The 22325-nt window shown below is 46.3% G+C and overlaps 1 protein-coding gene across 1 annotated transcript in view; it reads right to left on the bottom strand.

Annotated features, from left to right (window-relative positions):
• The window catches only part of NEDD4L (NEDD4 like E3 ubiquitin protein ligase), a 308882-nt gene extending 290671 nt beyond the window's left edge, over positions 1–18211 (bottom strand). Inside the window, exon 1 of the mRNA XM_036244390.1 lies at positions 18066–18211. Within this exon, the coding sequence (XP_036100283.1) occupies positions 18066–18113 (48 nt within the window). The 5' untranslated portion in view covers positions 18114–18211. The remainder of the gene's footprint in view (positions 1–18065) is intronic.
• Positions 18212–22325: the final 4114 nt, after the last annotated feature.

The raw sequence follows: 22325 nt of genomic DNA, 5'->3' as shown, positions 1-22325 counted from the left end.
AAGGTCATCTGAAGATGACACAACGAAAAAGGGTTGCTAAGGAATGGGAGGATGAGAAACGAAATGAACTGTTTTTTCCACTAGGGAAATGTGTGTACCAATCTGTCTTTAGAAGCCAAGACAAGGTCTGTGCGGAATCAAATAGCAACGAAGGCACAAGGTGTGTGGGAGCTGAGCGACCACCTCCACACAGCGCCACCACAGGGGCGGGAGTCGCCCACATGCACACACATCACAGCTGTGTGATGAATGGCAGGGCCGACAGGCAAAACACATCAGCTTTCCAAAGAGGCTCCGCCACCCATCATAGGAATTCCCTCCCCGCTGGGCACGGCTTCAGAGCAGGGACCACATGTGGCCCAGGAAGCCTGCAGCTATGACGCTCTTAATATATTAATAGAAGCACATTCTAAAGCACCTACGTGGCCACCTTGCTCCCCACAACTTCTGGAGCTGTCATCCGTCCCTGTACTCACGATCGAGATGGCAAGCGTGGCCCTACCATGTCTCCAGCTAGCATGACTTTAGGTCAGTGATGTCCTCATGCTTCAGAACCCAGTGCAGCAGACGTCGGAGTGACGGAAGCCAGGGCGAGCAGAGAAGCCACCACCCTGGGCTCACAGTAGGTCAGGAAAGGAAAACCTGTCCTGGCAGCCAGAGCTTCCTGAGTGCAGGTGACAATGCAGTTTTCACAGAACAGCACCTCCGGCCACATTCACATCATACAGTTCATTTGACTTAGATTACACCGGGAATCAGACTTGTAATTAATCTGAATGTTGGCTACAGTGCAGTTATGGTGATATATGCACTATACACGTATTTATTGCTTTCACATTTGGATACATTTTAAGAAACACGATAATAAAAATAATTTAAGGCAACATGTGGAGTTCTCACTGATGTTCTCTTTCTAAAACAGGTCTACTTTATTCAAGCGTAAAAAAATAGTGTCCTGTATTATGTTACCTGCTATCTTCCCACTGGAGAAAGAAAACACATGAGTCCTTGTTCTAAGGCAAGCGGTATCAGCAAAAGGTATTCCTCACTGGGAAATCTCGAGGCAGAAAAGAGAAAAAAAGCAACCTAAGCCAAAGCAGTTAAACACTGAGTAATATTAGCAGTGGGGACAGTGAATAAAACATTTCTCGATTTACGGTTATTCTTCAATACTGGACTAAATTTAGAGGTGTTCTTTTCACTGATATCGCCCCTTCCATTTCTCTGTCAAACTTCCTCTCACTACTGGGTCACACGCGTGAACCTGAACACGGAATGTGAGAAGCAGCAGCCGCACAGTTCGGCGCTGTGCCGTACGCCCCGGCTGGTGACCAGCACAGAGGCAGCAGAAACGGTGAAGTGTCCGTCTTCCTTTCCCGTTTTCCTCGGGTGTCGTGCTGATGTGCCCAGTGGGAGCATCAATTCTCCCAGCGGAAAGGCCCTGCTGTTTGTTTACCAAACTCCATGGCGGGCCCTCCCCTAAACTTCTACTTTCTACCAGAGTCGGCATTAAAATTGGAAGGTACAGCCAACAGGTGTCCCCCAAAGAGGCCCTGCCTGGATTCAGAGCCCCCACACCTTTCAGGAAGCAGATCCAGTAGAAGAAGTACAGAAACTTCCTACTTGCTGGTCCCAGAAGCCTAGGCACCAGCCCCAGCCCCGCGTGGCCAGCAGAAAGTACGACTCGGGGCCAGCACGAAGCCTTTTTAACACAGAGCCGGCATGTCCACAAAAGCACCTACCTCAACCTCAGTGAGCGCCTCACTGAGGCCAGCATCTGGAGACCGCATCTTAAAGTCACCTTGAAAATACTGACAATAAGCCCTGGCCTGTTTAGCTCAGCAGTTGGAGCGTCAGCCCGCAGACCAAAGGGTTGCAGGTTCAATCCCCGGCTCCAGTCCAGGTTGTGCAGGAGGCAACTAACTGACGTGTCTCCCTCACATCAATATTTCTCTCTCTCTCTCTCTCCCCTTTCCTCCCTCCCTCTCTACCACTCTCTAAAAATCAATGAAAAAGTATTCTCGGGAGAGGATTACTAAAAACCAAAAACAAAAAGAAAAAATACAGACAATATGACATGATGATGAGCTCAACTGTGAGAAATCTGTCCCTACAGCTCCCATGTCATGGGCCACCACGGCTACATACTCATCCAAAGTCTGTCCAGGAACTGGACAGTAACCGTGAACAGTGGACATCAGCTGACCAAATTATAAACCTCCTGCTTTATCCTGAGCTATCAAAAGCCCCCTCGTCATTCTAGACCAACTAAAACAGATTTCAAAGGGCTTCTCGCCTCCAGCAAATCAAGGTGTTTTAATATGATAGTTCAACTGTCTCGAACTCCAGAGTGGTCCCGTATGATCCTCCAAATTCCCCTTTCATCACCTCGTCCCTTCCAAAAGGGTATTTGAGAATTAAATTACTGTGAGAAGCCTGCAATAGTTCGTATGCGCAGGAAATAGTGTTTTGAATTGTCACTTTTGCATTTTATCTCACCTTAACAGTAGTGCTTTTAAAGGAAAAGGTCGTATGTGTTCCCATAGCTGTATTTGCAGGGGAAAAGCCAGTATCTAATGGTGATCATTTCTGTGAACTCCCTGCTGCAAGACCTTCAGGACTAGAAAATTCGATCCCATGCAGAGCTGGTTATAAATAACCATCCTCCTTCCCGCCTCCTCCAGTCTGGAGCCAGAATTGCAGAAACAGAACCAGTGTGCTGCTTCCTGTGCAGAACCATGAGGAATAAATCAGGAGGTCGGACTGAAAAGGGAACATCCGGATTCGGACCTGCAGAGACTTGGGTTCAAATCCCAGCTCCGGTCCTTACTGGCTCCGTGCCTCTGGCCAAGCAACTGGTCCTCTCTAAGCTTTCTCATCTGAAAAACATGCAGAACAGTCCTTACAAGCTCACATGACTGGTTCATGGATCAAATCAAACAACCATGTAAAGCTGATCTGTCTCAGAGCAGGTTTCTCAGCACTGGCACTGGGGGCCACGCCACACAGTTCCTATTGTGGGGGGCTGTCCTGACTGCTGCAGGATGTTCAGCAGCAGCAGCAGCCCTGGCCTCTACCCCCTAGATGGCAAGAGCGCCTCCCCAGCTGTGGCAGCCAGAAATGTCTCCAGGCACTGGCAACTGGGGGCTGTGTGCAAAATACCAATGCACTAGGTGTTTAATAAATGTCCGTTTCTTCCCTTCCTCCCACCTTGTGGTCAGTCCTCGGAAGCAAGAAACCTGGGGCATTATTCTAGACTCCTCCCTTTTCCTCTCCTAATCAATCAGTGACCGAAGCCAGTGCCATCCACCTCCTAAATACCGCCTGCGTTCCTCCCCCGCTTGTTCCCAGTCATCCACCACCAACCCTCACCAACCACGCCTGGCCAGCCGTGGGCCCTCTTCCTGTCCCCCACCTCAGACCCATGCCGCCATGCTGCACGGTGAGCATCAGAGGAGGCACAGAGCGCAAAGTGCCCCAGAGGAGCCACTTTCTCCTCGGACCTCCAGTGTGGCCATCCAGGTGGCCACTGGATCATCCCCCCCGTCATCCAGCAAGCACTCCCAAGACACCTACTGGGAGCTTCCACCCACAGCGTCTGGGGCCAGACGGCCTTGGTTCAAGGCCTGACTCTGCCACTTCCTAGCTCTGTGACCCCTAAACACATTATTTAACCTTTGTGCCTCAGTTTCCCTGCCTGAAAATTGGAGAAAAAAGTACCCACTGCAGCCCTGGCTGGTTTAGCTCAATGAGAGAGCATCAGACTGGACCAATGAGTCTCAGGTTCTATTCCAGTCAAGGGCGCGTACCTTGGCTGCTGTTTGTCCCTGGCCCTGGTCGGGTCATGTGGGTGGCAACCAGTCAATGTGTCCCTTTCACATCAATGTTTCTCTCTCTCTCCCTTTCTCTCCCTCTCTCTCTACCTGAAGATAAATAGAAAAATATCCTCAGGTGAGGATTTTTTTAAAAAAAGTACCCACTGCAAAGAACTCCTATAAAGATTATATAAGTATAAGTTCGTTTTTGTAAGATACCTAGCAAAAATGTTCTAATTGTAGCTGTTAGCGTATTTTATCCAGAACTCAGCTGAGGGGTCACTGTTGGAAGCACCAGACTCAGCAGCACCATTCTGTAGTTATTGCTACCACCTCCCTGGCCACAAAGGGTCATGTTCATGTGCCTGTCCCGACTGCGTCAGACCCTCTCAGAACGAGGACTGTGTGCCCGTCTGCCTCCGCCCCAAGCAACACCTCAGGCCCCATGAGTGCTCACCCGTTCAAGCCAAAGCCTTAGATCAGACTAGCGCATCAGATCAGTGAGTCAAAGGAACTATTTCTAAGTCCTGACTTGTTCATGCAATAGATGACCCTTCCTTTTTCCTAGTCTATACCAATACTTAGAATTGTACTTTTAACTCTCTTCCTTTCCTGAACCTCTACGTGAAAAAACCTCCTGCCTCTCCAATCCCCCAAAGAGGCACATCTGTGAAACAAAGCAAGGGGCAGAGCTCACCTCTGACGGTTTCACACTGGGTTTCCACTGCCCACCCAATCATACCGGATTCTTAAAAGGGCAAGAAACCAGCCTGCCCACACCACAGCACCTGCCTGAAACTGTCGTGTGCAGACCCCAGGAGTAAGGCTACCTGGCAAAGAAGGGCAAAGTCCATGTTGCCCAGGTGTTAAAATCACCACAGGGCTGGCTAACTAAGAAGTCGTTTTAGGCACTCCTGTCTCTCCTGCAAATATGAATCTTCTTTCTTTTAATGTGCCAAGACCAGCCTCACTCTGATGAGCCTAAAATCCCTTAAAAGAATTTATGAAATATAAAATATAAAAGGGTTTTGGTGAGTGCACAGGGAGAACTAAGGTCAGATGACAGCAGACAGTGAACTATGGTCATCAACCTCTAATTGGAACAGCACTTCTCAAGCTTGACATTCAGTTTAAAGGGAAAAAAATCCCCTCAATTCTCCTCTCTGTGCTGACTCAGATTTTTTGGTTATTTCACTTATAGAAGCCTAAGACTAGGTCTCCATCCTATGGCACCCCTGCCACCCAACTGGTTCCCAGGTTCAGCACAGCGAGGCCACCCGGCACGTTTTGATGTCAGCTCAGTTCCCCTGGGCTTCTTAACCAGAGAGAGAAACTCCCGTTCATACCTTCAGGCACACGGCTGCCATCTTCAGTCCATTCTCGTCTCATCTCCTTAGCATGAGACCCCTGGAGGATCACTGATGCGAACACAATCAAAGGTGATTTCAAATCATCTAAGAGCTAGTCACTGGGCATTTGCACCAACCTCACTACGTGAGCAGAAACACTTTCGGCACCCATTTCCCCCTCGCTGCCACACACACACACACACACACTCACTCTCTCCCCTCCCTCCAGGACCCACACCCTTGCTTAGCTTCGGCCACGTTTCTCTGCTCCCTTTCACAGCCAAACCCCCTAGAAGAAGCGCCTCCATGTCCTCCCTCCCCTCCACAGGGCACCCATTCCCACCCTCCTGGCACAGCTTTTGCCCAGATCACCAAGACATCCACTTTGCCAAACCCATGCACACTTACTGTCTTCCTATCACCTGTCTCCCACAACTCTGGCTGCGTCTGAGCAGTCCCCCTCCCTTGTCGCCTCTCCTGAGACCACCCACACTCAATGAGAGGCTAGAGGTCAGCCAACCCTCCAAAGGTGGGCGGGCCCAGGTCCTGCCCTGGCCTCTCTCTAGTCATCCTTTCCCCTGGTCTCAAGGCCTCACGTGCCACCATATGCTCAGGACCCCAATGTCCCATCCCAGGCCCCAACTGCTCCACTGGGCCCCAGACTCTGCGCCATCCCATGGTTGCTTCACAGGTATATTTCCTAAACCAAACAGACCTTTTGATTCCCCGTTTCCCCCAATTTTATCCCTCCCACAATCTTCCCCTCGGCAACGGACATTCTACCTAACTGTTCACACCAAAATCCTCGGTGACATTTCCATACCTGTTCTCTCAAGTCCCAGGCAATTCCTCCAAACACACCAAATCCATCCACAGTGCCCTTCCTCGAACCTCAGCCTGCCTCTGCCTCCTAACCAACTACAAGTAAAGATTCTCGATGGCCTCCCCCCTTTCATTCTTGTCCCCAACAGCCCTTTCTTCACAGCATCTCTTCAGGTCACACATCAGATCCTGTTACTCCTCTGCTTAACCCCCCCCCCCCCCGGCTTCCCAACGCGTGAGGAAACCCCAGCCCTCCACGTGGCTGTCCGGGTCGCCCACTCTGTCCTCCAGTTCCCTCTCTGCCCTCACTACCCACTGGTCCCCCACCTCCACCCCCCACGCTCCAGCCAGGCTGGTTTTCTCTCTGCTCCTCAAGCTTTCTCCTATCTCAGGGCCTTTGTGTCTGGAATATTCTACCCCCAACCCTGGAGTGGCCGGCAACACCTCAGCCTCAGCTGAACCGCTGTGTCCCATTACGCCGGGTTCCTGGGGAGCATCTGTACCTCTACAGCGCCGGGGGTGCACTCTGGCCAACCAGGACATGACATCTGCAAACACGTGCCATAGCCTCGCCCTGGTGCAAGGATGGCAAATGCTCGAAACACACACCACCACAACCATTCGTTCCACAATGATGCTGGACGTGACTCATGCTTAGAGGGGTGCTGGACGTGCCAGGCAGAGGGCGCTTCCGTGGGCACCGAGTCTCTAATGAGATTCCCCATGGACCACGGTTCGTCCATACTGTCACGACTGTTGCTAGGGGAGTTAGTGCATCGTGCGATGCCTCTGGGAGAGGATTCTTGGAAGCTGGAGCCTAAATAACTCTGAATTTATACTCCCCTTTGCTGGTTTACTCTGCTTTCCTTTCACTGTGATAGAACATAACCGTGCACACGACAATGTCTGAGTCCAGGGGCCCTTCTACTGAGTCACTGTGCCTGAGAGGGGTTCAGGGCCCCCAACACAGGCAGGAGAGCAGCACCGCCTCACCGCATCCAGGTGGATGGGGACCGGGGTCAGAGGGGTCAGAGTCTGGGAGCTCCGAGGGCCCTCATACCGTGATTCTCTGGATGCACAGAAGACATAGTCAATAATATTGTAATAACTATGTATGGTGCCAGGTGGGTAACAGAAATATCAGGGGACCACTCTGCAAAGTTTATATGATTGCCTACCCACTACGCTGTACACCTGAAACTAACACAAAATAATATTGAGTGTAAACTGTAATTGAAAAATAAAAAAAATGTTAAAGGCTCAGGTGGGGCGTGATAAAGACAAGTCTCAGATTAGACATAACAAGGTGTTTGCTCATACCCTTTTGTTCAGGAAGGGAGCACCATGGGACACACTCTGGAAACACACTCTGATGGACATCACACGTCAGCCGGAAGGCAAAACAAAGAATCACTTCCAGCCCCGTAAATCCCTGTACCAATGACTACAGCTACGCAAGGCTATCATTTTGACATCTAAAACAATCCAATGCTATAATGAACATGGGACAATGCTATAATCAGGTAACAACAAGACCTCTCACACAAAATCCAAGAACACAACAAGAGAAACAGGTTCGAGTTTGATCACTGGCCAAAATTTTCAGCGTACAAACAAAAGTTTCAGAACACTACCAAGATGTGTTACTTTTATGCAACTGTAGTGCAGAGAAGGAGGAAAATACAAATCTTAAGTGTCTATAGTGGAGAAAATGAAACTATTTTGCCAACTGCAAGTGAAAAAAAGACTCTAGTGTACCAGTCATTTTTCTGAAAACTATTCAATCCTTTACCTATCACCCCACTTCCCACCGTGATGGTGAGCTCCTAACAGGCAAGAGTGGCAACACAATGACCGTGACATCCTTAGACACAAAGCAGGCCCTGGAGAAACATGCGTTCAACTGAACAAACTCTCCTAATATTTGTTCTGAACAACTGCTCCAATTTTTACCCAAAGCGTGAAATACATGCATTTGGGAGGTTTCTTTCTGCTTCACCTTTTATGTATGTATGTATGTATGTATGTATGTATGTAGTTAGGTATGTAGGTATGTATTTTTAGTTAATCCTCACCCAAGGATATTTTTTCCATTGATTTTTGGAGAGAGGGGAAGGGAGGGACGGGGAGAGAGAGAAACATCAATGTTAGAGAGACACATGGATGGGATGCCTCCCACAGGACCCTAAACAGGGCTGGGGATTGAACCTGCAACCCAGGTACATGCCCTTGACCGGGAATCAAACCTGAGACCCTTTAGTGTATGGGCCAACTCTCTAACCTCTGAGCCAAACTGTCCAGGGATCTGCCTCACTTTTAAACTGTTACTTTAAGAAAGAAAGAAAAAAGTTCACTGTAGAAATATAGAAAATGTAAGTCAGCTAAAGAGATGATAAAAATGACCGTAATCACTTTACTCAAAGAGAACTACAGAACATCCTGGGATAGATTACTAGCCATTTTTTCTATGTATAAACACTTTTAAGCACAAAAGGATCCTACTGTTTTGTAGAAACAGAGCACCCACTGTTTTGTAACCTACTTTTCCCACTGAATATTATATTACTGACATCTCCATGTTATTACATATTCTTCAGTATCTGCCCACCCAACCCACCATCCTCGGGGTTGCACAGTATTCCCAAAGGAAAGGAGGAAGCTCCTACCCTCTGCTTCCCATGTTCTCTTTCACTAATAACACAGACTGAAAACTAAGACAACTATTCCAAAGACGGGAATCATGGCACATGACAATTTCTCAATGATCAGCCAAGCATACTGGAGAACACAAGATCAACACACACAGACCCATTCCCTTTATGTACTTATTATTTTGTTGTTGTTAATCCTCACCCAAGGATATTTTTCCATTGACTTTTTTTTATTTTTTATTTTTTTTAGATAGAGTAGAAAGGAGGGAGGAGAGAGAGAGAGACATGGATGTGAGAGACACATCAACTGGTTGCCTCCTGCACAACCCCGACTAAGACTGGGGATCAAACCTGCAACCCAGGTATGTGCCCTTGACTGGGAATCAAACCCGCGACCCTTCGGTTCACTGGATGCTCTAACCACTGAGCAGACCAGTGAGGGCAGATCAATTCCCTTTAGCTACAGCTTCATTCAAGTGCCATACACATCTATCCTCGGGCATTAACCAGCAGGGAGAACACAGCCCATTCAAAGTTTAAAAACCAACTTACTGACAGTTTCACAGTTACATCCAGTTACCACGCACAATCCATGAAGCACAAAAGGAACAAGAAAGGATAAAAGGAAGCACACTGACTCTGTTTTGCTTTTTCTTTAAACCTTACACTCCCCCTTTCCAAACCAAACTGCCAACGATGAAGTTAGCATTATGATGACGCCCAAAGATAAATCACTTATTACTGAGAGGAAAAACTAAAGGCTTAGAAAAGAAAGCACCAGTCAGGGATGTAAAGTGGAGGGCAGGGAACCTAGCCAATACCACCACTAATGACTGTGTATGGAGCCAGGTCCTACTAGGCTTACAGGGAGCACTCTGTAAGTTATATACAGAGTGATCCCTATAACCACTACATCTAACAAGTACCCTGTACACCTGAGACTAACATAAAATAATACTGAACATCAACTGTAATTAAAAAAAAAATTTTAAGAACAGAGAAAGCACCCGATTTTCAACAGATCCCTGTGTTCGGGTTCCAAAGGCAGTAGGGAGATCCCTGAGGAAGTATGTGGAGCTTTTAATTTCGTGGGATACACACACACACTTTTCTTCATTAATAATTAACGCTGAGTGCTTACTAAGCAAAGTAATGCCCTACAGAGCCTGCTTCCATTTTCCAAAAAACCAGACCAAAGTGACTTCCAGCATAAAAACAAAACACAGCTTACAAGGCAAAGAAAACCCGTTCAACACAAACATTCAGTTAAACAACAGGAAAATTAGTAGAGAATCTTCACCTTCTACATTACTTGAGACCCAAGCCTGTGTTCACTAGAGTCCTCATGTTGGTGATAATCTAACACAGTTGCCAAAATGTACATAGAAAACTTTAAATCATATAGTTCACTGAAAAAAAAAAAAAAGGTAAAAATCAAAAAACTGTTTCACCTTGCATTTTCAAACATTCAAACAGATGTTCAGCTGGGGCCACGCAGGGTGGCCTCCCACCAGGTGTAGATGTGCTGGCCACCTTCCCAACTGTGGGTCTCTCTCTACTACAGGACTTCGACATTGCGCCCTCCACCATGGATGTCCAGCTGTACAAAATGCGGACCACCACCATATCCGAGGAGACCAAGAAGAGCCAGGCCTTGAATGAGGCTGAAAATGGGAAATATGATGAAAACCGTGCTAAAGGCAAGACCAAGAATTGCAGGCGCAATGCAGACCCTTGTCAATGCACCAAGGTGTCCCCTCCCTCACCTAGAGGTGCCCAGTCACAAACACAGGGAGGTAGAGCACAGTCTCCACCTGCTAGACAGGAGGTGGGCGCACGCCTGAGCCACTGGAGGACACACCCTCACTGGCAACGGGATGGTTCCGGGGCTTCGTCATCTCCTTCATGGGACCACCGTCCTTACAAGCCCTTCTAAACCCCAGCTTCAGGGTGGATCTCGCATCGGGGCATTTTACACTAAAAGAAAACCCACTTTTGAATGGCACTTTTTTCTTGGTGAATAGGAGGTATAAAAAGAATACACAAGTATCTCAGGGGACGCTTGCCTGCCAAAAAGTCGCCAAACACTGGATGTGATGACAGCGAGGAAATCTGATCCCCTCCCCAGTAAACGGCCAGTTCCGAATCAATCCGGTACTCTGCAGTCAGGGACAAAAAGGCGACTAGTGTCCATTGAAGCTGGTTACCTCAGACACATTTATGTAATATGGCTTTTGTCACCTAAAGTATTACAGTAATAGTCAGTGTTCAGGCTCTCGAGTCCAGACAAAACATGACGACTCTAAGGAGATGCTGTGTGTTCATGAAATGAGGTCCCCAATCCTTATACCACTTCTCTTGCCAGAACCTGAGCCACGGTCTCGCCTGAAGAATCAAGAACGTCTCCAGCAATCAAATACCCACAAGCAGTGATAATTATTACTACCTCCTCAAAGGCAATGACAGCAATTATGGAACGGCATGTACAGCACAACGAGAATTATTTAGAAGTCCCTACACACCCAAGAAGAAAGGATGTGAAAGAGGTTCTCAAAGGACTTTCTCTATGTGCTTCTATGTTGTGGGGCTTTTCCCCCAAATCCAAATGCTTCTCCCTTTCCCAAATGTGAAGATTCCCTGTATAAGAGAAACCTTGAAAAATGTGGAAAACAGATGATACCTTGTATTACCCACAGTGAGAAACACTTTAGGTGTTTTTATTAAATAAGTGATCTTTCTTTTTTTGGTTTGTAGGAAAATATTGTTTTTTTCTTTCTTTTTTTTTTTTTTAATTCCTCACCCCAAGGATACTTTTCTATTTATCACCAGATAGAGTGGGAGAGAGAGAGAGAAAAAAAAAACATCAATGTGATAGAGCCACATCAACTGGTTGCCTCCCACACGACCCGACCAGGGCTGAGGATGCACGGCAACTGAGGTACATGCCCTTGGCCAGAATCGAACCCGTGACTCATTGGTTCATGGGCCGACGCTCTAAACTGCTAAGCCAAACCAGCCAGGGCAGAAAATGTTGTTTTCTAAATCTAGTTTCTTTGGCTCATCCTTAAATTATGCTATCTTTTCATATTCCATCAGCAACAACTCCCAAGCCAACAGTAACAGCATGAAACAGTCAACAGAACAAACATTGCCACCTATAGTCAGAAAATGAAATATATTTGTTTTTACTGTGACCTGGAAGAGAAACAATATAAAAACAGAAAGTAACATTTTGTTATACTTCTCACACACTTCATTAATCCTACCACCCTGATACTTAGCAACATTGTTATTTGTATATTATTTTAATCCTCTGTAAAATTGATTGCCAAAAAATCAATATGTAGTTTGCTTTATTAACAATTATAGCAATACGACAAAAAAAAAAACCACTAAACCACTTATTCAAAGACCTACAGTATCAAAAAGGTTAAAAACTTTTAAATTGGGATCTCTTTTTATTGTTGCTACTTGTCTAGGACCCAAAATCCAAAGGCAGCAATAAAATCTGTTTAAACAGATCTTTTAACTCAAAATAAAGTTTTTAATATGGTCTCAGCCTATCAAAGAGAAATTGGTTTCTTCCACCAGTCACTTACTACCATGTTTTTATGACGTTACTTACACACCTGAACTTTACAGGAAGGTTATTAAATTAGCAACGAGCATAGTGTTTCTTTCTTTCACAGTGAATGCAAAAGCAATTCGGCAGGCATTCTGAAGTACTGCTGCGACAACGTGACATTCTTAAAAGCATTTCTTTCTTGACAGTCATATTTATCTGAATAGACATCAAGTTTACTTATGCCCCCAGAATCCAAAACCAACTTTCCAAGAATCTTCCTGGTGACGTGGGCACTCAGTGCTTTGAAGAGATGCTGAGTACCAATCCTTCCCTTGAAACTATGTTCTGCGTGGTCAAGGGACTGCAATCATCTGAGAATTCCTGTTTTGCCACTGTCCTCACCCGTGAACAAAATCATTTTTATTTCTTAAATCAAAGGAACTACTTTTCAGTAACAAAATAATTCAAATAAACATTCTAATAAAACTCAACTGACTATAAATTTAAATGTCAATTTCTACCAATTCTGCAGAACCATTTAAGAAAACAAAAATCTACAGTGAATAGAACTTAAAACAATACATATTTGCTGATTTTAAAACCTGCTTTTAAGTGTCACAATAAAACCTAGTGTCCACCCCCCTTCTTTTGTGATATGTCTTTATTGATTTTTTAGAGAGAGGAAGAGGGAGGGAGGGAGGGAGGGAGGGGGAGAGAGAGAGAGAGAGAAACATCGATGTGAGAGAGAGACATGGATGGGCTGCCTCCTACACGCCCCCTACTGGGGATCAAACCTACAACCTGGGCAGGTACCCTGGCGGGAATTGAACTGGGACCTCAGTCCATGGGACGATGCTTAATGCACTAAGCCACACCAGCCAGAGTCGAGGTGTGGCGAAACCTAGTTTTTCAAATATTAGCGATCATGACTTGGACTGTAAATGGGCAGAGAGCACACCGACCAGCAGTGCTAGGCTGACTCAGGCTTGTGGAACTGGAATGAATGGGCAAGTCTTATCCTCCTCTAGAAATCTGCCTTCCAGCATCCACCTTTAGACCCAAACAATACCTACACTGTAATTTCTGAAAGCAATCTTGCAACTACTTCTCACAGCGGCAAAGATGGTGTGCAGGGTTTCTCCGGTAATCTGTTGAACACACACATGGACCACTTTTTATAAATTTATGACTCACTCAGGCTCCCTGTTTCCTCTCTGCTAATACCCATTTATTCTAGCCCTTATTCCAGCCACGTTCTCAGGCAGCAAGGCTGAAATCGGACAGGCAGGCAACTGAAAATTTTTGGCTGATTGGCGGTATTGAAGTCGAAGGCCCGGGGTTGGCCCGCGTTTCTGATTGGAGTCATTCACGAATTCTAAAACAGCCTTCCTTCATATTTTATTTAGGAAAGCATCTGAAATAAAGGTGCTTCATAAAGTCAACAGTATATCATAGCTTGACAGCAATTTTCTCATAGTAGTACATAATATAATGGCGCATCTTAAAATTGACAATATCTTAAAGAAAACATGATATCTATGTCAAAGGTTAACCTTAAATGTTTATTAGAAAGTGTTTGTTAGAAGCACACGAGCCACCAGATCTCTAAGACAACAGGGAGTTAGTTGGTGGCCACAATTCAGACCCACTAATTGTTTGCCAGGTTAGAATGAAGCCCCGATGAAGTCAGATTTTTACCATTTTCCACAAAAATTCCCATGCTTTCTAACACTATGGACACCATACTAAGCAGGGCTTCTAATTAATTCTGGCCTAGAAGCCATCAGCTTACAACCCCTGACATTTACCTCTAACTTATACTATCCTGATTGATCTAGCTATGAAGACCTTTCAAGATACTTGGAAGGGCCCTGGGCAGGTGCTCATTGGTTGGTGCATCGCCCCCTGTATGCCAAAAGGTTGTGGGTTCGATTCCCAGTCAGGGCACATTCCTAGGCTGTGGTTCAACTCCCCTGGTAGACATGTAGGGGAGGCAATCGATGGACGTTTCTCTCTCACATCGTTGTTTCTTTTTTTCCTTCTTTTTCTCTTTCTCTCTCTACCCGCCCCCCCTTCCTTCCTTCCTTGATCTGAACATATCCTTAGGTGAGGATTATCTGAAAAAAAGGAAAAGCTACTTGGTAGGGCAGGAGCATGTTAAAACTAGGGAATCAACAGAGCTGGGTTCAAAGCCTGACTCCAGGACTTATTCACTGTGCATCCTTATATGTATCACTTCACCTCTCTGAGACTCCTTTCCTCATCTGTAAATAAAAACATACCTCACAGAGTTCTTATGAGAACTAAATGAGACAGCAAGTGCATAAGGGCTTAACATAGTGTTAGGTGCAGAGAAAGCATAGGAAACACAGCCAACTATCCTTACAAGTGTAAAATGAGAAGAGAGAGTGGCCAAGTACCACCCCAGCTCAGCCTGGCCTTCACTTCTATGCCATGTGTCTCATTCTAACAACAAAAAGAACTTCTAAATGCCACATCTAACAAGAAAGCTGTCATTCCAACTTTCACCCACTAGAAAAATCTTTTCAACAAAGGATACCTAAGATATTGTAATAAAAGATTTCAGAAGGTTAAGAGGAACATTTATGAGTCAACTGTGCCAAAATGTGCTACAGACTGCCAAAAATAAATAAATAAATAAATAAATAAATAAATAAATAAATAAATACAAACAAAAATCCAAACAAAACACCGCCAATGAACCAAGCCAGATGCAGAAACTAGTCCAAACTCTTCTGATTCCAACCCAAATCTGATCTTGGGCTTAGAATCAGAAGTTTTGTTAATTTGCTAATCCTTCCAACACCAAAAATACTTCATCTGATGACGATTTCAAATTTGGTTACTTAAACTGGTCTGATTTAAATCAGGGGGAACATGAACTATACCTCATCAGAAGAACGTCGGCCAGAAAGGCATAACAAAAATAAACAGCACATGGTCTCACATAAGCAAAGCCCAAAGGTAATCCCTTTCATTCTACAAGCTGGAGAGGCGTAGAAACAATGCCCCCTGTTTTAGCATCTGTTATTTCCTAGGCTAATGCAATGCTTCACCGCCACCAGCACTTAGAGCCCAGAGTCTTCCTGACATGGGATATCACTACATGCACTCCAAACATACAACGCTTTCCGTCAACCTCCAATGAAAACATAAGATCTGCTAGGAATGTATGCCTGCTTTGCTAAGAGGTTTATAAGGTGGCTCTTCTATATCGCAATCAATGTATCTTCGTGTGTGTTGTTCTGCAGCACACCAAGTGTGTGAGATGAAGTACACCCACATTTCACAAGCCTTGGAAAAACAACCCTGCCTGTTGGGTTCATCAGGCATTCTACTTTAAGAACCTGCTAAAACCTTCCATTTGTTTTCTTGAACAGGCTAATTCAGGGAGATGAAACAAGCTATGAAAATTAAACAATTTGTTGTTAATATTCTACAAAGGCATTCCCTGATTTTCCGAGAGGCAACCTGCCAGCCTCAAACCTCCCAGATTGACAAACGGTGGGGGGGGGGGGGGGGGGAATAAACCAAAGAACTTATATGCATATATGCATAACCAATGGACACAGACAACAATACTGTGAAGGGGAAGTGAAGCAGGGAGGAGGGCGTCAATGGGGGGAAAAGGAGAAACATCTGTAACAAAAATAAATTAAAAAACACAGAAATATTAAATTATCAAAACAGCCCTCCTTTATTTTTCACTGATAGAAGCTGAAAAAGGAAGACAGATGTGACTTGTCTTTTGTAATATAACGTGTGAGGAACTAAATAGTACCAGCAATATGGCCATCACTCACTCAATAGAGTGTCTTCACCACCCCTTGTTATTCCCCATACAGCCCCAATACCCCTCCAGTAGCATGCAGGAGTGAACACACACATTCTCTTTATATTCCATCCTTTATTTTCACACTAGACACCAGTTAAGATCTTCACTATTAACTCATCCAGACAAAAGTGGCAAGATGCACTCCAGGTAGGTTCTGATTCTAGCTGAAAATGTAAACAAAGCCAGAACAGTGACAGGTATGTGATTCATTTATCCAGTTGCATTTCCCAAAATATTCATACCTTTTTTTTTTTTTTTTTTAAGGGAGCTGTTAAAAATAATCAAGTGATTTTTTTAAAGACCTAAGATGAAATGCCAGCTGTTTTCATCCTCCACAATACATCAAGCTCTTTGTTCAGGAGTGACTGCATCTCAGCACCTTTCTAAAAGCTTACCGCCTGCCCTCTACTGCTACTAATCCAGTGGGGAAGTATAGAATGAAAGAGAAAGGGAAAGAAGCCAGGGAGAGGAGAAGTCCCTGGGCAAATGAAAAACACTACTTTTCACCAGGTACCTGCACAAAAATGGGGTAAATTGTTTTACACAAGCACAGCACCGAAAAATAATCAAAATGTAAATGACACATTATCTGCATTGTGATCATTCTTTGATAAAATACCACAGCAAGTTTGTCCTAGTACCGTTAATGGGGGGGTCACACCCCCAAACACCCTTCTTCCCACCCCAAGGTACCTATTCCATTATGCACTTACATGGCACACATACACACACCATACCAGAGTAGAAAAGCTGGGGAGAGAGAAGCCATAACGTGGGTATGTCTCAGATAATAGCCTCTTCGTTAACCCCGCCCCATCACCAGAGAAAGAGGGGACCTCAGAAAAGAAAGGAGAGGAAGAAAGAGGAATCCAAAAATCCTTGCATTTCCAGGCATCAACTTTTCATGAAATGCACAACCAGGATAGGAAATACCTCCCTGCTGAGTAATGCTTCATGGGTTGTAAATTCACCTCTTGGAAAGGGAGGCCAGACCTGAGCGCGTACCGGCCAGATGGCAAACCCCTCCTACCTGCTCCATCCAGCCTGCCTGTCACGCCGCGCCAGGGACAGGCCTTCCACCCCCCTTTTTTGGCAGAGCGACACACCAATAAGAGCCGAGCGTGGCTGGGTGAGAGAGGGCTAAGCAGGGATTCAGCAGGATCCTTTCAAAAAGGGGAGTGGGAAAATGCGAGAGGGTGAGGGTAAAAACAAAGCCCTTTCCAGTGAAACCGACAGACTTCGGGGCGTGGCTTATTTAATTTGCTTTATTAATAAAAGGGAACGATTGAGCTTTCGACTCTCCACCGGTCCTGGAGGTGCGAGGCTTTGATCCTTGGGAGGAAAAATATGGCAGGGTTGCAAGCTTCCTCCAAGTTTCCAGGAGCACCTGCCACCAACCTAGACCTACTCCCCCCACCAAGAAGACCCCAAAATCCACACTCCAGGTTTTAGACCCTGCAAGACAGGACAGACACACACAGCTACACGGGTTCACCCACTCCCACCGTGACTAGCATACACACTATGAGAACACTTGCTAACACAATGAAAGTTCGAGGGAGACACACTCGGGTTCCTCCAGGCCCCGGGTCTCCAGTCCCGACCCAGACGTGACCACATACATCATGGACTCCCGGGCTGCAGGGGTGAGAGGCAGAAAGTTGCCCAACAGCCCCGGGAGACGCTGCTCCGAGAGGAGGGGGAACTCGGGGACAGAAGCGCACGTGCCTCCTCCCACCCAAAGGCGGAAAGCGCCCAAGTGAACCCCGGCTCCAAGGGCGTCGCGCCGCTTTATTTACAAACAATGCGCTGGGCTGGGGGAGGGGGCGCCGGGTGGAAAGGCCTGAGCACAACCCCCACCCCCCGACTCTGATCCGGGGCGCTCCTCCTGCGTTTGGGGTGGCCCCGCAGACGCGGGGAGCGCGCACCCCCGAGGTCGCCCATCCCCTGCCGGCGCCGGGCAGGAACTCGCCGAGGAGTCCCGGGAGGGAAGGGAGAACCGCTCACCTCGTCTTCCGAAAGTCCGTAGACCGGCTCCCCGAGCCCGGTCGCCATGGAGCCGGCGGCCCGCGGGCGGGAGGCACTCCCCGGCGGCTGGGCTGCGGCGCGAGCGGCGTCTGCACTCCTCCTCCGGGTCTGGCCGGCCCCGCACTCGGCCCGAGCGCGCCCAGCCGCAGGTGAGGAAGCCCGAGCAAACCTGGCTGCTGCCGGCGCCGCTTCCTCCCGGAAGGCTGCGGGCGCGGACCGGCGGTCCCGAGAGCGCGCGGTGCAGCGGGCGGCAGCCCCGGCGCCTCTCCTTGCGCGCGGCGGCGGAGCGGAGCCCGCCGAGCTCTCCCTCCCCGCGGCCCGCGCCTCCCTCCCTCCCGCCGCGCCCCTCCCCGCGCCCAGCCTTCTCTCGGATCTCGGGAACCCGGCTCGCCCGCCCCCTCGCTCGCTCCCTCCTCGCCCCGGCTCTCTCCGCCCCCTCCTCCACCTCCTCCCACTCGTCGCCCAGAGGGGACCCTCCCCGCCTCGCCAGGGCGGGCACACGCGCCCCTCAAGCCAATCACAGGCCGGGATGGGCGGCAGGCCGCGGGCTGCAGGGGTGACGGAGCTCTGCCCCCACGCCCACCCCACCCCCCGGCCTCCGGTGTCGCTCCCTGGGGCTCACCCGGCTCACCCGGCCGCGGGGCGAGTCAGCCGGGCAGTGTCCGTGCGGACCTGGCCTTCCGAGCTGACCCACTCTCCTGAGTCCCTCTTTCCCTCTACTTTGGGGAGGGGGCGAACTGGGCATTTGGGGGGCGCTGAAGGCATGTTCCACCAGAAACACGCCACACTCTGCCCATTCCTCTTCTCCGTGGCCTTTTTTTCAGGAGTCTTGAACTAACCGTAATTGTTAAAGGGGGAAAGATGGATGTTTCTAGACCCCTTTAAATTCCGGGCAACCCCAGCGAGCCGGACTTGGCTGCATTGTCAGCTCCCGGGAGCCTGTCCGCCTGGCCCGGCCGCCAGCCGGGAAGAGGCTGCCCCGGTGTGGCCGCGAGTCGCCACTGCCTGTGTCAACCTTACAGGGAACAAAACCAACATAGCACCCACTCTCAGTGCACCCACCCACTCGAAAACACACAGCGTGATTCTTTGAGTAAAAGGCAGCTTATCAGTGAGCCGCAACGTGAAATAACAAACTCCAGCGAAAGGTTATTCTCCGCATATGCAAACCATTAACACATCTTATTTGCCACTGTAGGGTTCTCTCCACATCCCAGCTACTGTTTCTCTAGCGAGCAGTTCATTTAATCCTTCATTTATAGGACTGCCAGAGACAACTTGAAATAGGTGAAAGAAATTCGTCACATGACTTTTTCAGGAAGGCTCTCTTAAATTTAGATGTGAAATGCAGTTATGAGTATAAAAAGAAAACATGCTATTTGACTTTGAGAAAAAAACATCAAGTGCCTGCTTGGATATTAACAGCGTGCGTTTAGGATTTTCACTCAAGTAAGTTTCTGAAGAAGAGAACTCACGTGATCCAAAGAATCCTCGTGGCCGATCCCAGCTATTTTACACAATATCTGCTGTATGCCCTCCTGGATTGTTTGCAAAAGGAAAGGGACACACCCGTCCTAATTTAAGCTCTCTTTGGTTTCCCTGCGACATTACTGTGGTTTAAAACGTGTGCCATATAATGGGTTTCCTTTCAAGACTCAGCCCCATGCAGTCAACACCCTACTCAGAAACCTACAAATTGTGAGCCATTAAGTAAACAGTACTTGGATGTTACAAAAGCCCAACTGAGAAAAAAAATCATCTTTATCCAGGAGCATTTAAAAAGACTGGTCTCTGTTCCTGTTTCCTGGCCGAAAAGAAGTCACTGCTTCTATACCCTCCTAGCCAGGCCTTTGTCAAGCTTTATACAGTTTTGACTGGGAATGGGGGAGCAATAGATCTTTAAATTTTTCTAAAATAAAATTATAGTTTCTAATTACACAGGACGCCACTCCTACACCTGGAGGTGCACAATTCTAGGCCTTACCTTTGGGTAAGGCCATATGACCTGGGAACAATAGGGGTGTGTCATACTTCTCTCTCCCTCCTCTGCATCATTACTGCTCCCACCCCCCCACAACAGTCTGCATCTGCCTGCACACTGGGGTCATGTCCTTGGCTTTCCCTGAGGGATGATTATGAGAAACTACAATATGAAATTTGCCATCTGTCATTTATTGGAGGGGTGTTTATAAAATTTGTGATCCATGACATCATCCGAAGGCCCCTGTAAGAAAAGTTGAACTAGACTTGTATTTCAGGCCTGTGAGAGAAAGCTTTCTTCCAAGGAACTGATAAGTTTTTTGCATTGTGGATTATTTCAACTGATTGTATTTTTCTGTTTACTTTGGCCACCAGGAAACTTGGGACCAATTTTATGGCATGAGGCCATAAAAGAACCCATAAAAAAACAAAATCAATCCCCTGTGTAATTATGTGCCAGATTTCTCCCAGTACAATGTTCTCTACCCTGGGTGCACGTTGTTATCATCTGGGGAGCTTTAAAATGACCAAGGGCCTGGTTGCCAGCAGAAGAGACTTTGATTTTATTGGTTCAGGGTAGGGACACGAACATCAATAATTTCAATAGCTTCCCAGGTGACGCTAACTTGCATGCTAAGAATGGCAGCCTTGCTCAGTGGTTCCCAAAATTTGCTGCACATAGGAACACCTGGGAATTTTAAAAACTTCTGCTCTCTGCCTCCCACCCCCATACACACTGATTTAATTGGTGTGGGGGTGCCACATGGGCATCAGGAGTTTTACAAGGTCCCCAGGTCATTCTGACCCATAGCAAAATTGAGGGATCTCTGGCCTGGGTTTGTATTCCTATTATTCACATATTTTCCACCATCCTAATTTTTTTCTGTTCTTCAATTTAGAGGAAATTACATATTATAAACATACTCAGATCATTTGTGATATGAGGTAGGATGTAAACAAATACACTTAATATAACTAGCATCAGGGATCAGCTTCACCCACCCTCTACCACTCTGAAATCTCAGATTAGTGATCCAGTTTCTTGGGAGAAGGCAGTGAGGACAACCTTGAAGAGAAACTATTCCTCAATCTTATCTGAAGCAAAATTGTTGTTCCATCCTCCAGTCAGTTTCATATATACCCAACAATTATACAGAACCTAACTAGTAGATTGTTCTCTACAACGTGTTCTGTTTGTTCCCTTTGGAGGCTGCTTTTAACATCTTAGGTTTGATGCTGTGGGTGTTTGGTAAATGCTCTTCACTTGCATCATCAGAAATGAAAAGTTTGCAAGAACAATTTTAAAGTACAGGGGGTAATCACAACTGGGGAACATTTTAATGCTAACCCTGTTTGCAAATTATTAAGTTGGCTTAGCAAACTCTATCTGAATCAAGTCTGAGAAGTACCCAAAGCTGAAGAATACATGGTGTCACATATTTGTCTATTTCATATGAAGAACACTAGATTTTTCTCTTCAATTTTTGGTGATTTGTGTCCTTTACAAAGAAACCTTATGAAGCAGACATTTTGAAGATGGCCATGTACCTGTAAAAACTGGTGTCATCGTGTTACTTAGCAGCATCCACTGACAGAGAAATCTCACAAATTTAAGATGTTTATGATTAAATAAGAAAATAAATTATGCTCCAAACTTTTGACTAGAGGTGGGTAGCAAAGAATGACTTGTAAATAGCTCATCTTTTTGTATTAGAATAGCTAAGCTTCTAGAGAAACACATTTGGAATACCTATGTGTTATTCATTCTATGTGCTATTTCAAAAAATAATATTGTTGGAGATAGTAGATACATGATTCCTATTTTCTCCAATCTGACAAAATGCCTGCCTTTTAACTGGCTTCATTAGCTATTTACATTTTTTAAAGTTCACTAGTATTTCTAAAATATCTGGATTTGCTTCAACATTTTTACTGTATATGTTTTTCTTACATTTTAGTGTTTCTTTTTATTAAGTTGTGCTGTTTCTTTTTTTAGTATTGTTATTACTGCATATGTTTCTCTCTCTTGGTTGGGATGTTAATCACTGCATTTCTCTTCTTTTACTGTTGACCATTCATGTTTTACATGCATGCCTAACTTAACAGATCAAAAGTTAATATCTTAATCCCCCATCTGATCAGTACAAGAAGTTTAAACTCTGTTTTTGATCAACTCTTTCCATGGTATTACTTCCATGGTATTCTAGTTTCATTCTGCTCCTTTTTAAACCACCAAATTAGATATTATTTTTATATTAC

The sequence above is a fragment of the Molossus molossus genome, unplaced genomic scaffold (genome assembly GCF_014108415.1).
Source record: "Molossus molossus isolate mMolMol1 unplaced genomic scaffold, mMolMol1.p scaffold_m16_p_6, whole genome shotgun sequence".
Lineage (NCBI taxonomy): Eukaryota > Metazoa > Chordata > Mammalia > Chiroptera > Molossidae > Molossus > Molossus molossus.
This window is presented reverse-complemented; position numbering and strand designations above follow the sequence as displayed.